Source organism: Apteryx mantelli, chromosome 5, assembly GCF_036417845.1.
Source record: "Apteryx mantelli isolate bAptMan1 chromosome 5, bAptMan1.hap1, whole genome shotgun sequence".
NCBI lineage: Eukaryota > Metazoa > Chordata > Aves > Apterygiformes > Apterygidae > Apteryx > Apteryx mantelli.
In genome coordinates, this window is record NC_089982.1 from 41,627,236 (window position 1) to 41,647,173 (window position 19,938).

Here is a 19,938-nt window from a genome sequence, read left to right on the forward strand (position 1 = left end):
TACCTCTCTTGTGAGACTTTTGCTTCAAGGCACAAAAACATTAAACAGTGGACTGGACAGAACAGTACAGAACATTTCAGTTTAAGGAGTCAAAGGTTGTACATCATCTCTTATTTTTGTGTCTGAAGCAAATCAACCCAAAATTTGAATAATATTTAAGCCTTCATTTCACAAATGCAAAGGGTCATATTAAATTCCCTGAAGCTTTATGTTTTTTTCCTACTTCCTTTAAAATAATGTATGATACTTATCAATTTCAACATTTGGTAATCCCAGTCAACTAATACTATCTCAGCTGATAGTTAATAAAGAGTATCATTATCAAATAACCATTGTTTTAGTAACTTTTATGTCAAAGTTGATTCAAATTATGTTTGAGTCAAAGAAATAAGAGGTATAGAAGGGTCTAACATTTAAAATGAAAATTGTGTAAATTTTAAGAATGGTGTAATTTAAGTGCAATGTACTGTAAAACTATGAATTCAGTAAATATCTAACATAGATCCTTATGCTTCCCCAACCCAAACAACTGTGTTGCCTCTCTCAACTTCAGTGATTTCACAATTTAACTTATTGAGCCGTCCATCCAGGATAAACAGAGATTCCTTGGAAGGGGTCATGAGATATTGACCAAAAAGGCCACTGTCTTTTATAAGACGGTTCTTACTGTTCCAAGGCCATTCGTCTGCCTTGACAGGCTCCTTAAGACTCTTCACCATCTTAACCTTTCCAGAGGAGAGCTCTATGAAGAGAACATCAGTTTGTGTACTGGAGCTACAATAGACGTTGTATTGATGGGCTTCAGTGAATGATGGTTGAAAAGCTACATCGGATATGTGCAAATTAGTATGAATGTCAAATGCATCCTGTATTTCTCCTCTCACTGTAATGGACTGGATCCTCATGAGACCTTTTGCATCATCAATGCTGACAAGGTAGTGTCCATCTGGAGAGATGTGCGGCGTGCCGGTTATGTCACCATTGTATCCAATCACAGAATCAGTAACGCTATCCAGTATAAGTTGTGGTAGAACAGCCCCAGTGGTATCAGGCTTACAGCAGATGAAAAAATATCCTCCAAGATGTGTATAAGCCAGTGACTGAGGAATGCAATTATAATCCTTTAAATTAATTGTCTTGATGTACGACATAGTTTCAAGATCAATTTTCTGGAGCACAGGTTCATCCTTATGAAGAATAAATCCAAACCTAAAAGTACAAAAATCAAACAAAGTCAGAGCTAGTGTGTACGTTATGTACAAATGGGAAAACACAATGTGAGCAAATAAGTAGGTAAATATGTGCAGCAGTGTATTCCTATATATCTCAGCTTCAGATATTAACCAGTAATAATATATAATTTTTAGTGTTCTTGCAATTGTAATTTAGAATGCATAAAACAAAATGTCTAAAACCATATATGTGATTAATTGGAAAAGTGTTTTTTCCTGCTGACATAGAAGAAAAGGTAAACATTACTCTGACTGTATCTATTCAGTTATAACTTTTATAAAAAACAGGAGGTAGAAAAAGATTAAATATCAATAGATAGCACATCCCACATGTTTTAATTCACTTCATCTAGTTCTTAGATTTTCTTGGGAACATTAAATTAATCCAATGCTCATTGCTATTCAGATAATTATCCAAATCTTCCTCATTTTAATTCAGCAGAAATGAATATCATAAAAGGTTTTAGGTTTATGCCTTCCAACTATCCAAACCTCATATTTTTACACTTTTAAATGACCCTTTATTCATTTCCATATATCAAGAAATTTTCATTGAATATAAATAATATAATTAAACCTTAAAATCCTAGAGCTTGATATTTACATTTTTAATACCAACTATATCACTATTCTCTAATGTTAACATATAAATAAGTTCTGATTGTACAATCACTTCATTGTATATATGCAAAACCCACCACTCCAAATATTCTGCAGTTATATCAGAGTATATTAGTTTTGCCTAAGTAGCATTCAAAGCACTCTTCCCAAACAGCTGTTTGTCAGATTTCATAACATAACATTTTCCCCTGAATGTCTGATCTTAAGAATTAAGTTTCTTGCTGATACATGATTTAAAAATACCTTTCTGATCCTGTTCATATAAAGCAGTACAAGAGTTAGAATGTTTCAATAACTGAGTTATTGAAAACAGCACAAAATTTTTGCATTATACTTTGCACCTCCAATGTACTTACTAATCATGGAACCACAAAAGAAACAGGTGAAAAAATTTCAGGAGGTTATTCAGTCAGTTCCTCTGACACAAAACAGGGTGTATTTTGTACTTTTGATTGATTGTATCTGGTTTATTTCAGGCTATTAATACAATTTTGAAGATAATTTTTAATTTTAGCCTCATCTTCTGAAATCCTTGTCTCCTGTTTCAGTTAGATAACTGCAAATCTAGTATCATAGGCTCATGAAATTGTAGAATAATTTCAGTTGGGAGGAACTTCTAGATGCCATTTGGTCCAACTCCCACTCAAAGAAGGGCCGGTGTGGATCAGGCTGCTCATGATTATGAGTTGATTATGAGATGAACTGATTATGAGATCACTTGGGTCTTTGACCATTCAGCCAGTTGTACACAAATATAATCTGGATTACATTGCCTTGCTTAGGAAAATGGTGTGTGAGGCTTTATGAGAGTTACTTCAAGATAACATGACAATTACTTCTACCTCTCTGTCTGCAAGGTCTGTTGTTCTGAGCCAAAGTGGGATTGCTAGGCAGAATTTGATTTTTAGCTATGCTGGCCATTTAATATTACCCGTTTCTTAATCTCGTTGGGCAGATATAAAGACACTGATTCTTGCTACCATTATTATGCTTAAGCCAGATAAATATAATTTCCATGTTTTCCCCTAACTGAAAGAAATTTTTATGTTGACAGCCTTCTGGAATCTCACTTCTCTTCCCTGAATTCTTAAGATAATTGGTAAGAATTCAAAGATTGCTTCACTGAGCTTCGTAAAAACTGCATGAAGAACTGAAACAGGTCTTGTATCTTGGAAAACATCTAAGTATTTTCTCATCTATTCTTTCCTCACTTTAACTCAAGCACTTACTGATCTATTACAAACATTAGTTGAGCTAGTAGTCTGATTGCAATGGTTAGCAAACACTGAGGCAAGACAGACAATAAAAATTTACCCTTCACAGTATTAACTCTTATTAGCTTTCTTCCCTATTGGCCAGCAGCTCAGCTATTTTTTGGGTCTTCGTGCTCTTACTAATGGACTTAATGCAGATTTTTGAAGAGTTTCTTTTTAGTCTTACTGTTTATGTTCCTTGAAATTTGTATTTTATTCTGTCCTAGTATTTCTGATTTTTTCCCTGGATGCTGTATCAATTCTTTTGTATTTCTTTTTAGTAACTTGACCAAGGTTTCACCTTTGTACTTCTACCTGATTTTTAGGTTAACTTAGCCAGTTTGGCCTTCTACTATACTTACAACATTTTATTCTTACTAAAATAGTTTGTTCTTCAGCCTTTCACACTGCTTCGTCTAGAAATCAGCAGTTTCACAAAATTCCTCTTTTTTGTGTTGCTATCCATACAATCTTGCATGCCAATATTCTGAAATAAAGTGAATTCTACTTTCTTGAAATGAATTGATTTTACCCTGTTGTTCTTTCTCCTGCCCTAAGACCATGTAATTTCAGTATCATCAGTACACAAGTTGCCTTCAACTTCTGCATTCTCAACCAATCCTTTCCAACTGATCAGCAACCGAAAGAGCCTCCCAACCAGTTGCCTTCTCTGGCATTTGTATCAAAAAAGTTATCAGTGTAGAGCCTTTCTAATAGCCCTTTTATAACAAATATCCAGATCATTAAAGTCCCCCTATACCACCAGATATGACTGAGATGATTCTGCAAGAGTAAACTACCTATACAGAAATTCATACAGTCACTTCATTGTCTTAAACTGACAGTTTTCACTAGAGCTCATCATGACAAAACCATTTTCCCTGTTTTATTGTCACTCAGAAAACATCCACAGTTCTTTCTCAGACTGTATTCAAACTATAGGGCTCTCCATCATGAAACACCCATATGCAGTATGTATTTTTTGATCATGAGAAACAAACTTGTACCATATTATGTACAGAATCATCATTTAATAGAAGACATTAACTATCAAGCAAAATTCTGATTTCAGATCTTTATGGCATACTTAGTATTAAATAACTAATGTGTTACATACATTAATGGTGGTTAGAAAAGGATAATAAAATTATCTTAGATCAATTGTCTTTCACGTAATGGCCTCTAATGTAAGGCAAGAAACAATGAACTGTCCAACAAGCATTTAAAACATTCTGGACAATGACTTACACATACCTATAACTTAATCTCTATTCCTTGAAAACAATAACAACAAACCCGATACATCTTAAAAGGATCTTTTTCTGGATGACTATTGACTGAGGGCCAGAGACTGGCTTCACTGTTGGTGTGATTATTAATATAAAATATGAAACAAAATGGAACTCTAGATTGCTAAATAAAGCATTGAAAAGTCAGAAAATGTTAGAGCAACAAAAACTGATACAAAAGGTTGTTACTCACAATGTTTACTCAGCCTAACTTCTTGACCATTCTAGTTTATGGTGTATTATCAGTCTTTAGTCTTATTTCTAATGTAATTAGGTTCATGTAATTACATGCCAACTGCTCTTTCCTCATCTCTTCCCTTCTCCAAAGTTAGTACTTTGGAGTTCATTGGCCACAACTGAAAGAGGAATAGAAGTTGTAATGTGAGTTTTCATGTGATGTAGATTGGTGGCTGCATGGAGGATAACAATGTTCCTGCAGATGGAAATGTGGGGGAACTCAGCAAGAACTCATCCTACGACAGTTTTATCACATACAGTTACATGCCCGCATGGCAGGTCAGAAAACATATATATGGAACACGGAGAAAAAAATGGACATACTGCTTTTTAAGAAGACGGTTGGTACACAGAAGAGAGTGAGAGTATTTTTAGAGAGAGAAACTGGATATGTGGGAAGACTTGATTATTGTGGTTTGGCATGATACAGGGGACATCTAGTGATGTCATTTAGATAAATTAAACAATAAATACAATGCTTTTATGAATGCGTCTCAGTTCTCCTTATTTTAATGAGTTAAAGGTATCCAAAGTCAAGGGAAAATATCTAAATTTGAGGTCAATGCGATGGCATGCACGGAATACATAAATACTTTATTTTCCATTATTACAGTATTACTACATTGCTTTTAATCCAAGAGCTCCACACTGTGCAGACAGTTTTTGCTTTAATTGCTTTTGATCTCAATTTAGATAGTGAGCACATAAAGATTTTTTTTTTCTTTTGAGCTTGGTAAGCTGACTTTCGTTGAAAATATTATTTTTCTCATCCAGTATAAGACTACGAATTGATAGAGAAAAATGGGAATCTGTATTTAAAAGAGAAAGAAAAGGCTCACACAAGGCTGTGTTTTTTAAACTGTGTAGGCACTTAAAATACGAACTGGTGGTCAAATGGGATTTTCATATATACCTAAACATATACAAAAGCAATTATGTGATTTTTAAAATCCCATCAGGCACCATCTATATGATTTAACACCTAAATACTTCTGAAAACTTAGCCTATTTTTTTCAGAAACTATTTAAATATGTTAAAAATTGTTTTCTGTTATAAATCAGTTGTTTTACATTCAAAACATATTTGATACATTTTGTTGTATATCTGTGTCCAGAACATTTCATGGTAGGTTTAGTTAGCTAAAGAAAATGCTTTAAAATTCCACCGTATGTTTGAGATGCATTCTAGTTTCTGGCTGAATTGACACAAATCATAAGTAAGAAAATTTGAAGTAATGTTTTTAACCATTGTTAAAATCTAAATAAATATATTTTAAACTGTACAAACCCTTAAACAATTGTGTGTATATATACATATATATATATATATATATATATATAAAATATATAACATATTATCTTGACTAGAAAAAAGAAGAAACCTTGGTCCTGGGTGCAGATCACTTTATTTTGAGTATTATTCCAGCCAATGAAAATGATGTTTTCTTTTTGAAGTATTTAAAGTACAAATGAAGAACAAAATTAGTATCAATTATCTAAATCAGCATTTTTTACTTGCTGATTTCAATCATGATTGATAAAAAAGAATGATTTAAATCAGTTTGATTCAAATAAATCTACCTTATTTATGAGTGCTTGATCTAGCAGTGTTAATGGTCAATTTATGTGAAATGGTCAGTTTAAGGGGAGAGTATATAACAAGTTATTAACCATTGCTTCTAATACTGTTCCAAGATTAACATGTTTCTGAACCTCAGGTACACTCAGCTTGTGTTAACTTTGGTAGCATAAAACCCTTGATTACCAAAGCAGTGAACATATTTCTGAAAGTTAAACTAAAGATAAGGTCTCATGAAACTTCTGTAAGCATTACATCAGTTGAAGGTGACACTCCCCAAATAGCTCTGCCCACAGAGCAGGCTGTTGCCACTGCTGCGTCCTCCAGCTTCTCATTACCACTCTGGTGCCAGAGGAATCCCCTCAGGTCTACAGCTGAGAGGTTTATATAAGCACTCCCTCATGCATGCCACTAAAATGAATCCAGTTAGCCTGGATTCATTTAAATAATAGGGTCTGTTTATTAACCCAATTGGTTTGAATAAAATGGTGTAGGAGTAGGAGTAGAATGTAGGTATATCCTCTTCCACTGACACAAGTAGATTCAGAAGAGGATGCCTGTCTACAGCCTTAGTTGCAAAGGACTCCAGATCTTCAGGGTTAATCATATTCTTATTCCAGAGCTAACCAGCAAACACTTTTTAAAACACAAAGCAATTTATAACACATCATTTCTCAAATAGTTCAGCCAGAACTTTCCAAAGCATTCTAGTTTCTTGCACAACTTAATCTACCTCTTTGTACCACTTAGTTCCCAGTCCAAAAGAGACAGGTAAAAACTTATAGTACCGTGGGTCTCCAAATTTAAAGGTCGTTTCAGCTTTGCTAATAGAGTTTACAGGTCTGTGCTTGAAAACTAATGAAACTGGCTTCAAGACTGCAAGACCCTAATCCTGCTACTGTAATTGCACTTAGGAGATCCACTCTCCCTTGCTCTGAAACTATTAAGATACTCAATTTTCTAATCTGCTGCTGCAACAGCTAATCATATAAATTCTGACAATCAACTATAGCTGAATATCCATTTACTATCTATGCTATTTTTAAAGTGTTCAAGTGGTACTTTAATACAAATTCTCTTACTGTGATTGCTCAGTTTTGTGCTCTTTAATCTTCCCAACTTTGTGGCCTTAAAATCATTTACCACTGCCCATGCCATTAATTGTGTCCTACTTATTTCTGCAGTTTGAAAACATAGCTTTGTGAGATATACCCTCCCTTTATTTCTTTTAATAGCAATGCATGTAACACAGGAAAAATTTGCTTCTACTTGCTTGTAAGGTTAACATGCTGAAAATTCCTTTGCCTTTTGTTTTTTCAAGTTTAAACTTAAAAAAAAAAATTTTTTTTTGGATCCAGATGTAACACAGAAGATTTTAGCATATAAGATAATGTTTTTGGAGATGAGTACACTAAAAGAATGGCTACGGCAGCAGAATAATAATACACTGACCTTAAGTAGCAAGCTTTACTTACTGATCTCAAAGCACTTTACAAATATTATAGCAACTAAGGCAAAAAGCTGAATGACTTGCCTAAGGCTATATAATGATCCACGGGCAAAATCTGGGTGAAAATACAGTTACAGAAAATACAATTGGATGTTATCTAACATCCAACATAGCTTCTAACTGATCATGCTACAGGCTATCCACACCATTGCAATTAAGGTCCTAAAAGAGACAGAGGAGAACAAGTGCAGATAACTAAAATATATCCTTTTAAATAAGAATACAGGAATTAAACATTATGCTTTTCTTACTTAAAGATGAAGAAATATTCTCCAGTCCAACAGAACTGAGGAAGATGATAAACAGTTTTCTTACAAATACATATTCATAAAGTCAGGTAATTTGCTCCTGAAAATTTTGAAAGCTCTTACTATTTCAATAAATCTCAGAATAACAGGAAAATTTGGGAAGTCTGGAAGAGGATTGTTGAACTATTCAAAAGTTCAGGCCAGTTACCCCAGGTAACTTTAAGCTGATTAACTTGACACATATCCCAGGGAAATAATAAAATAGATTATATGAGAACCAACTAAAGATCAACATAATTAACACAGCCAACATAAGTTTATGGCAAAATAGACTTTGTCAGACAAACCTAATTTAATTTCTCTATTAGAAACCTGCTGAAGGTAACTGAATATCAAGAAGGCATACCTTTCCTGGAATAAAAAGTGGTAAATGAGGGAAGAAATGTTTGTCTGAAATAAAAAGTAGCTGTCAATGCAGAACCATTTTACAAGGCAGTTTTCCTTCTGCTTGGTACCAAACTTGATGCTTCACAAAAAGAATACCACAGTTGTAAATAATAGCAGGAAAACTGTACAGAACTTGTAAAGCTAGGTTTGTTCAAGCAAAATGTGTTCTAATGTAGCCAAGTGCAAAGCCATACAACTGGAAATCGGGAATGCAGGACATGCATATAGAACAATATCCTGTGAAGTAGCGACTATGAAGGGATTTAAGGAACATGGCAGGCAAGCAGCTCGATATGATATCTGAGTCTAATGAGTCAAAAAAAGACCAAAAAACCCTTATAAAATCCCTGCAGAAATATACAGAGGTAAGAGAGTAAGAGTAAGGCAGCAGCCTCTTCTTTGTGCTCTGCATTGGTGAGATTCCAACTAGAATGCTTCATGTTGTTTTATTGCTGCCATTATAAAAAGGAATATTAAAAAAATAGGGGGGAGGAAAAACATCTAAAAATTATTTGAGGGATGCAGACAATGCCTTTAAGCAAGAGCCTGAGAGAAAGTCCAATCCATTTAGCTTATGAAAAATACAATTGAGAGGTGACATATTTACAACATCTATATACATTAATGGAGGGAAGATACTGTTTACTAATGGTGTCTTTAATCTCATAGAAAAAGTATAATAATGATTTCAGCCTAAAGCCAGATAAATTAAAATTAAAAGTAGGCATTTTTCTAACAATGGTGATGACAAACCATTGCAACAAACTACTATAGAGGTGATGAATCTTCTGTAGTAGGAGTCTCCAGGGAAAGATTGCGTACTTTTTGAAAGGTTTGGCTAAACACAAATCATGATGTAGATTTAGAAATATCAGGCTCTATCAGAGTCTATGGATGACTACTTGAAATGTACAAAATCTATGGTATATACAGACAAGAGGCTCTCGTGGTCTCTTCTAATCTCTGAATATATGAAACTAATTCTTTGGCCTTGCTCATACAAGCGAAATTGCATCTATTTAACAAAATTGACATGCCAACAATTTTAACAACTAAATCCGTTAAAAATTCTTTTTTAGCTGATAAAATGGCTTAATGGAGTGGTATTCACAGGGTCCAAATTTAGACACACTAATACTGCCAGTTTGCCATTCTTCTGTGTATGCTCATAAAGACATAAAAGCCTCTCCAAACAGAACAGACTCAGACCACTACATCATGCCTTTGCCCTGAATCACTTGCTAAAAGAAAAGGAAGTTGTTTTTTTTATGTTAAGGCACTGAAATATATGGATAGTTGCTTCACTTACTAGATCTGTCTTCTTTCCTAAGGCATACTTGAGCAACTCATACAGTGTCTTTGGTTACATATCTGCAAAACAATGTTCATGATTCTGACTTCTTTTCATGTTTAGGTATACAGTGTAAGTACACTCAGGTGCATAAAATGCTGATCCTGGTTTGCAGTCCCTTAAGTGTACAATCATGTAATAATAATGATAGGAAAGAATTCATAATTCCCTAAAGAGGGGAAGGATGGTAACTTCACACACTGGAACTTCTCATAAGAAGAAATGGTATTAGACAGTAGCCCATGCTCCAGCGTTATCATGAGGATTTATTGAATAACTTTCCCTGACAGTCATAGTGTCCTGGCTATTCTGATCCCCTCAAGTGCTTCAATAGTGAGGAAGTTGCAGCTGCCACAAAAGTCTTATTCTTGATTAAAGATTTTCCTTCAAGGGCCCATAGGTATGAACACAAGTACAGTGCAGGAGATTCTAGCCTCATACTAGTCAGTCATTTGGTGCTGATATTTTCAAAAGAGGCTAAGGGTTTCCAATTTCATGAAATTAAATGTGATTTGACACAATATCTTAGCTCACAGACCAAAAATAAAAGAAAGTAGCATGTAGAGGAATCTGTGCTTCTGCAGTTCTGAGATTTAGATGCCACATTTAGATCCACTGTAGAGAAAACTTACACTATTTCTGGTCTTCATTCATTATGAATTTCATATGTATGTGAGTTTCCATTAACTTTTACAACCGATGATCATTTATACACACAGAAATATGTTCAAAATAACTGTCCCCTGTACTCTACAACACATTGGTCTCCACACTCAGGAATTGTGAGGACTGCTAATATAGCATTGCGACTATACAACCATTACAACTATACTTTCACTTGGAAAGAAAGAGGTTCTGCATCTGGGATGGTCATTCCTTTGAGGTTTATGGATCTAAATGTAGAAGATTACAGTGGATAGGGTGGAGAACAGTGACAGGTCATGCAGTCCTGCTTCAAAAAGATTGCCTGCTAACATAGCATAGATCAGTTGCAAATAAATTTTAGCCAACTGATCAATCATGTAATTGCTACCTTTTGACCACTAGGAGAATCTGTCAGTGTATTCCTTCTGACTAATATTAAGAACCTCCTCTGTCTGCTACTTTCAGATTGTTAACTGTACAAGGCTGGCCTTTCTCTTTTGATAAGGAAGCAAGAGCAGCTGTAAAAAAACCCCTGTACTTTGCAAATGTGTCAAAAAACATTATTGCAAGTCACTAAGGTTAAGGGAAGCTTTGGAGTACACAGGTTAGTGTATGGTCTCAGTAGACCAGTCAGCAAGTGAATGGGCTGAGCTTGGACTATCCTAATTTTTTCCCCTCAGTCAAAGTAAAGGAATTTTATTAAAGCTGTGTAAATAAGTGTGTACTACTACCTTATGTTTCATTCTGTTCTATGAATAGCTGAACTCAGCCCCCAGAGCCCATCACAATCTGATACCTTTTCAAAAGCATTTAGGTTTTTAGAAGGATTAAAAAAATACAGCCCCTCATAATCATGACATGAAATGATTCCTCTTGCCTATGTGCTGTTAGCCTGGTTTTTATGACTAGGCTGTTGGAGAACAACAAGTGATACGTCAGAGTACCTTCACTTTACCCAAATGATTTATAGATAGATGGTGGTGTATTTAATGCAAAGCTTCCTCTCATATAAATTGATATGCACAGGCCTCCCATTGTTCATTAATCTCGATTAATATTTATGAGAATCTCAACACTCGTGTCTCTTCTGTGCAATAAAATCATGCACGATAACAGACAGCCTATAAGACATTTGTCAGAGTGCATATTGGGAACTCATGCAACTCAAGCCTGCAAGACATGAGAGTAAAACCTCACATTTCCAATCATTTATTTTATAGTTAATGCAGGTGGGAAGCTGTAGCCTTTGGACATATCACTCCAAGTGGAGTATATGTCAGAACTGTGAAATCTGATATTGTTTCTTTCTACAAGTACTCTGTATGAATGAGGAATAAAGATTTTAATTCCAGATTTTCAAGAATTTAGACCAATCATATTTTGTGAGTAATAGTTAAAAAATAGAAATATGAATAATAAGACTTTGTAACTCTATTAGCACTTTCTGTATGAAACTTTCCATGAAAAATAAAGGGCCTCACAGTATCCAGACTAAGGGAAATTGAGGCAGATAAATTAAATAACTCGCCCAAAATCACATAACAGATACAGGAAGAATACCCTAAAAAGCGTTAGTTGCAGAATACATTTTTCAAAAATGAAACGCAGCCCATACAGATGAGTGGCTTATCTTCTTAATTTGAATGAAAAAAACCACACATATATTTAAGAGTAGAATAATTGTAATGACTATGTTAACAACATGCTATAATTGATTACTTCTTCCGTTGTCTAAAAATATACATTCAAGACCAGAAATTTTCAATTATTGTATTTTCCTCTATTTATTTATTTAGATGTGCTTCAATTATTTCTTGCGGTTTGATTTAAAGGAAAGACTTGAGCATTATGCAACATAAAATATCAGAGAAATAGCTTACCAACTGAACTACATATGAAAATTGATGTGAAATATATCCATTCTTAAATAGTAGTTACATTTGTGTTTAGTAGAGAATTGTACAGTGGAGTACAAATGGGTACATCTGTTTCAGTGCTATAGCCGGAACAGAGATAAGTCTTGTCATTTATTTGCTAGAATGTATTTAAAATTATGGGATTTGGGTCTTAGATATATAGAATTGTAAACCAGTATGTAGGCAAAACAGTGAATACTAAAGCCATTAACTGTATCATGCTTTTTCCCCATAACAGTTATGAAAATTTCTACCATTCTATATCCCTATATTCTTAGCTACTGCAAAACTGATAACTTGAAACCTTTCATGGCCAAGCCCTCTGACAAACATAGGAATCCACATGGCAAGTCAAATTAATGTTTTACCAAAACTACTGCTATCTCTTTCATAAGACAGTATCAAAAACCTCAGAAGAAAGTACAGGACAATAAGCAGTTTTGGAGTAACTTGCTCACAGGCAGATATTTTTGCTGTCATCCATCACTGAGAAGTAACTTATGTCCTGAAGCATGAATGTTAAATTCAGATTTTAAAAATTATTAATTTTGGAAAGCTTAATGGATGTTCTTGTTATTCATCCACATTATGTCAACACCACGACTTTGCAAGTCTTACTTTTGCCTCTCTGTTATCACATCCAATCTATGCATCATTTTTCACAAAATTTCCATTTTAAATTCTATGGTTTGATACATGTACAAAGGGTAAAAACAGATTGTCTTGAAATACGTAGCTTTTCCTGGTGTACAACAGATGACTTTCACTTATGAGAAAATGTGTGAGAGCAGAGTATGTTGCCATAACAGAATTTTTATAGCTAGCTCCCCTCCACTGCCTGAAACACTTACTCAAAAAGAGATTCATCATTGTCTTTTACAGTGGTGAGCTACTTGCAAACCAGATCCAAACCCCTGTTATTGTATAAATATAATTCATTATCTTTTTGAAAAAGGAACGTTGGTTCTCTAAAGAAATTCCTGTCAAGTTCTTTATCAAGGCCATTCAGACTCAATAGCCTTCACTGTTGCATAGCACAATAGGAATATTTTGCATATGAGGAATGAACAAGAACTCCTTTTTCCTTTTAAATTTCTCACTGTTCTTATATCTATGCTAAAAATGCTTTGAAAGTGATACAACATTTAAAATGTGCATAGCTCTGTTTTGCACTTCTGTTCTGCAACATACAAGAGATAAGATTTCAAATTAATTGCAATACGTTTTTTAGAAACCTCCTTGGTAAAACTTTTTTTTGTGTTGGGAGCAGTAAATGAACCTAAAGGGTAGAAACTTAACTGAAACCTTAGTGACTCATCCAGTTCTATGGAAGGTTGTCCAGTTACAAGACACCACCATTTTGTATACAACTCCCCATCCACATCGCTTCAAGCTCTCCCAGTAGTACCCAGGTAAAAAAAATTCCTATCTTCTAGTATTGGGCAAAGGCTTAATGACAAACTTATTCCCAGTGCCAGAAGATGGGGTAATTCTTTTCAAACTTCAACAGGGCCACAAGCTAATATTTGTTTCATCAAAACTTTGCTGCAGCACTTCTATACCTGGAGAGGGTTGACATTGTTTTCAAACCAAACATTTTTTTTCAAACCAAAATACATGGTTGTTAATACAAGGAGGTTATATATTGTCCAGTTTTCCCTGAAGGCAGCTGATGCAGCCACAGGCTATATAGGATGTGCCTCTCAGAACTGTCAAGGATCTCTGCAGATGCTTTTCATAACTCTCGAAAGGTAACTTCAACAGAAAGCTATAATTTCACTTTGCTTTTCAGAAAGGGGTATTTTTCCAATCATAAGGATCAGTTTAGATATTTCTCAATGTTTGGGAGCTACAAAAAAGAGGGGAAAAAACCTCTTCAGAATCTGCCTTTCATTTTTAGCATAGTATTGTATCTGCTTAGGGTATTACACGGCATGTGAAGCTTATCAATGAATTTTCCACAGGTAAATTTGTTTATCACTGTATTTCAGTGAACTAAATGTCCATGTCACTATCAAATGATTTGTCATAGTCTGTTAGCATTAACACCATAGTCGACTGAAAAAGGTCAAAATGGAATTTCATCATATGACTTTTAACAACTCTTGTTTCGATAGTCTATCTACAGATTATCACAAATATTCTTCAAGAAAGATTAAAGCCTACATTAAACATTGATTTTTTTCCTCAGTGAATCCTATGTTATCCTACAGCACAATTTCAGCAGACTTTAATAATTTAGGATTTTAAGTTTATATGTGTATATATGTGTAAGTATATATGAAACTACTACCCATAGTGCAGTAGAGAAGTATTGTACCTCTGTTACAAATATGTGATTTTTGTATGGATGTGATTAGTAATCATGTTATATCTACTGATTTTAAAGTTTTAGGAACTGTACTGTTTTTAAAAGATAAATCGAAAAAGCATTTCTGTATGTGCAGAGAGGAACTATGAATGCTACGTAAGCAAAAGAGTACACCAGGGATTTGGCATTCAGGTCAGGCAGAGTTGATAATCACATTCACTGTGTGTCCACAATTCTACATACAAGATCGACATTTTATATCAACACGCTGGCTTCAACTGAAAAACAGACTTTGCTAACTGTCATTTAATACCAATATGTACAATAGGCATATTTTCCCACTGTTCAGATATTGAAATGGCTATGTTACCCAGTTTTGGGGGTTCTAGAATAAGGGTGCTGGGTGGATAACCCAGGAAGAAATTCTAGCCCACTAAGGCAATATTTGAATTATCTATACTACAGCTAGGCCTAACCTGTCCTACCTTTATTTATTTCTTTTATAATACTGTGAGATTTGTACAAGGATGTTGCACAAACCATACTAAAGCAAAGGTCACAAGAGAAACAAATCATGAACAAAAAGAACTGAAACCCAATGCAGTCTTCAGGCAGCTCTGTTTGAACAAACTTTCGGTTCGTTTGCTGCATCTGAACAGTTTCAGTTCTTCTTATGATAATACTGCATCCCTACTAGTTAATCAGACTGCGTCCCTACTAGTTAATCAGAGTGAGGGATTAAACTGAAACCTGTAGCTATAGCAAAGATGCAATCTTACTTTAAGGGGAAGTTCTAGTCAAGTAAAGTATGAATTAATAATGGACTGGATATTCCATACAAAGTTCCAATGTTATGTGGATACCTGCACTGCATCTTCAAAACATTGTTGTGCACTGTATTTTTTTCTGCCTTTCAGACAGAGGAAGCTAGCTTGCAGCTACTTTGCACAAAGAACAGCCAAGCAAGAAGAGAGTGTGGAGCTGCCAACAAGCAATAAATTCACAACCTAGTTTCCAGTATGTTTTTTTTTTCGTTTAGATAAACCATATCTATTATTTACTAGTGCAACTGCACTCATTATAAAAAAGAGAATATCTTAATGCTGATTAAAAGTGACAGCAACAAAATTAAAGTCTAAGAAAAATTTTGCTAGAAATGAGGATAAATTTCAGTTTTATCTTAAATGAATATAAGTATCATATTTCTGTAGCTTGAAATAAAGCTGTATTTATTTGTGGTTGAGTTCAGGAAGATGGACAGAATAGAAAATGCTGAAGAAGATGTAGAAACTGCAGTCCTTTTTCCACTTTTATTTCTGACCCTACTCCCACAGACTACCCTCATGAAGTCAGTAGACGTTTTATGAAGAGAGATCTGAGATGAGATCAAACACTTAAGTAGAACCATATTCTCAGAACAGAAAACAAGTAAAAGAAAAAGAAAAGAACTGGATGAGTTAGAATCAAGTTTATCTGTACAGAAGCAAACACAAGTATTGTTGTACAAAAGAGATGTTTTTTAACCTCTACAACTTAATTCAGGAAAATAATAACAAACATCTACCATTATTATCAAATTTATCCTGAGTGAATGGCATTTGTGTCTAAAATCCCCCAAATTCTACATACTAGTGCCCATATTTCAAAATTTATGCAAAAAATCAGCTCAGGAAGATAAAGCTCTATCACTACAATGTTTATCAAATCTGCTGACCACAAGTTTTCTGGGACTCCAAGTATATGCCATTAACTGCCCATGAATGTTCTTTTATAGGATCAGGGTAGGTTCTGATTCTATAAAAAACTTCTAATCTGGCAACATGGGAAAGTATTATCATTTATACAAAATTCTAAAATAGAAATGTATTATATACCATACATTTTTTCTGATGAAATGAAGTTATCCACAGTAGCCTGGGAAAAGGAAATATTAACAGTTAGGGAGGGGGGAAAAGGGAAGTTGGTCTGAGAACAGTTTCCTTAGCTGTATTCCTTAGCTTTGTCTTCAGTGGTCCTTTTAGCTTTTGGCATCAACAAAACAAAAAGAAGATGCACCTTCCCCCCAACTCTGGATTTTCTAAGAACTTAACATATAATATTGCAACCAGTATTTACTTTGTTGAAATTATTCTTCACTTTATATTCCTACATGGATCATTCTAAGGAAGACTGTTTACACTGATCTATTTTACTTCATTAAGGCATTGGACTCACACTATTTAAAACATCATGCAGTTAATTTTCCTCACCTAAGTAATTTTAAAATAAACAAAACCCTTTAAAGTGTCATTTTCTATTACAAATACTGTAGTATGTTATAGGATTCCATAAATAAAATATTTATCTCTGGATAACAAACACTCTTTATTTTGGAACTGTTTCTGATGTCAAAAAACAGTCAGCTTTGCTAGGGCATATCAGTCTTCCCCTCAGGACTTACAAAATGATTGTTACCTGGAATAGTTCATTTCTGGCAGACTGCAGAGAAAAGACCTTCTTTAATTTCTGCAGTTCAAAAATGGTTGTCTGTTGATAGCAAAAGGTTAAGTGGATTTTGCCCGGGGGCTATTGCTCATCAGCACGAAAGTTGTTTTTCTTGTGGGTACTCTTACAGTCTCTAACCTTTGAAGTCTGTTTCCCTAATTTTCCTTCCTGTTGTTCTTTATTACAGTAAGGAATTCCTGCTTCATATTTCTGTTTTGCAGTGGGAGATGGCTTATTTTTCTCCTCCCCTAGTAGCTGTATATGACAGTATTAAACACAAAGCAGCTTCCTATCTGAGGACATGTTTAGGTCTTGGGGCACTTCTTGATAATTCTCTATTTCTATAAATGTAAATGTGTTTGTGTGTGTGTGCAGATACGCACACACATATGTACAAAGTTTTTGTCCTCTTCACTGATTTTATTATTTACTTGCAGCAACTATTGTGAATGAAATATTAAAAAAGTCTGCTCCTAGAAAGACACAAATATTTGCAGCAGTGATGTGTGACTGTGATAATGCATCTGGGAAATCTTACCATAGAGGTCCTAAGAAATAGAAATGGGAAAATAACTCAGTCAAAAAGAAAATTAAAAACCTCAGAGCAGAAGGTTGAGAGGTCAATTTAGTTCAACGAACTGATGGAAAACTAGTAATTTCAGTTTAAAACACCAACATCACTACCAGTTCTGTTAAATGAATGAAAAGGTCAGTTCTGATGAAAAATGGAATTTGATGACAGGTTTCATTTTCTACCAGTAGTGACTATTTTGTCATATTCAGCTCACTCTTGCTTGCGAGGAAGTTCTGGATTTGAGAAAGCTTCAGGTTTCTAGTGGTCACAGACTCGTACATTAAATACCACATTTGTATTTTTCCAATGAGAAGAAAAAATTGTCTATACAACAACAGGAAATCTCTGAAATTTATAAATTGTATGTAAGGAAAGGGGAAGTTAATATAAAGAAATAACTTGCTTTAAGTAAAAATCAACACTATTTTTATTCTTGACTGTGGATGTGGATTAAAGGATACCTTTCTGGATGAAAATATACACAGGGAGAAGTCTTATCCATCAGAAGTTGCCCAAGTGTCACATGTTTACTTGATAACATTGTTACAAAGAAATAAAGGTCTTCATGGATTAATTCGGAAAGGAACTTAATATTCAATTGCAAGATCTATGAAACAAACATTTTTATATCTATGGGAGCTGTTTCTCAGAGTAGGAATAAAATCCCTGATTAGACCCTAAGATGTACTGAAACAGGAGAGGAATGGAGGGGTATACAGCAAAGGTTAGAAAAAAAATTCCCACAAAAAGCCTGCTATGCTTCAGGATAACAACAACTGCAGGACATTACCTGAGAGATCTGAATGACAGGAAAATGATCTTTACTGTAAGTATGCCCTGATTTCTGAGATTGATATTCACAGGTTTGTTCCAGAGGCACTGAAAATCTTTATTCCTTTTAACTATTATTTTCTATCTAGCACATAGAAGTGAATGTTATCTCTATTTCCATTCTCAATCAGGAAATGCAGAGTAAAGAGGATTAAGTTAGAAGGCTGAGCCTCCATAATCAAAGAAAATGATTGCATGATGGTCAAATACATTAAAAAGACTATCAGATATTCCTGAGATTTTTGGGGAGCAGCAGCCATTTGCCTGTTTGGATGCTTCATATATGGACTATACATGTTTACTATCAGTTTACGTTTGCAGCAAATCATCTGTACTATCTGTAAGACAGGACATGAATGAATGAAAGTATGAATAGACTCTTTCCTTTACAAAAAAAGAATGAATAATTCAAAATTGAAAGATTCACTTTTTCCAGGAATGCGATCTAGAGACTTTCAACAGTCAGCTGAAGCCTGCCACTTCCTGCTCTCCATTGTTTACATGCACTTGCTAGAGGATAGCTACTGCTGGCTGACTCCTAAACACGTAATGAAATATTCTCTCGCTCTGTAAAATGTTCAACGGCTTTGGAAGGGGCTGAATTCACCTGAACAACAAACTTTCCTGGCTATGGCTGACAGGCTATTTGTATGCCTTGGCAAAACATCTCGTAATTCATGAGAAGGCTTTTTCATCTCCTTCAGTGAGATTTAGAACAAATTAACCACTCTCTTCATCAGAGATCTTTACTGCAAGTGTTAGAAACTCTTGCAGTTGTCCAGAGAACTCTGAAGGGAGCTGAATGGCCACAGGTATCGAATGGCTCCCTCTTTGTGCGAGTCTTTCTTCTCAAACGTTTCTTCAGAATCCAATCTCAAAGAACGGCACTTGAAGCTAAGTAATTGACCTTTTAGTCATTTTCTCTTTGTTCAGAGGGTACATACTGATCATTATTTGGAAAAACAAGGATCTGGGGAACTTCGAGATTGCCATGCAAGACAGAAGGGAAGAAAAGTTATTTCTGCAAGGGCTTGTAGGAACCCTGACAACTCCTGTGTTCTTAGGATAAACAGATATCTTCAAATTAAATTTTGTGCTGAGAGCTGGAATTTGAATAGGAAAATTTCTAGACAACAAGGGACAGAGATAGGAATGAATGTTATAAACTAAACAACTATTGAGCATTTGTATGCTTTTAATAATGCATAATAATAGAAGTACAGCTTCTGAGTTTATTCCACATCATATTTAACAAGATTACTTCTAGACTAAGAAATACGAGCTGCAGATTTAATGCAGTTAAGCCAAAGTGAATGCCATCACAAGTACATCAACAAAATCCTCATTCTTATTGTGATAGCTTTCACTCTGGCAGAAAAATCACAAGTGAGACAATCTTTCAAACACTTA

General features: G+C 34.6%; 1 protein-coding gene across 1 annotated transcript in view; it reads right to left on the bottom strand.

The window, feature by feature from the left end:
• Positions 1–391: 391 nt before the first annotated feature.
• The window catches only part of FSTL5 (follistatin like 5), a 330,597-nt gene continuing 311,050 nt past the window's right edge, over positions 392–19,938 (bottom strand). Inside the window, exon 16 of the mRNA XM_013951578.2 lies at positions 392–1,209. Coding sequence (XP_013807032.1) covers positions 507–1,209 — 703 coding nt within the window. The 3' untranslated portion in view covers positions 392–506. The remainder of the gene's footprint in view (positions 1,210–19,938) is intronic.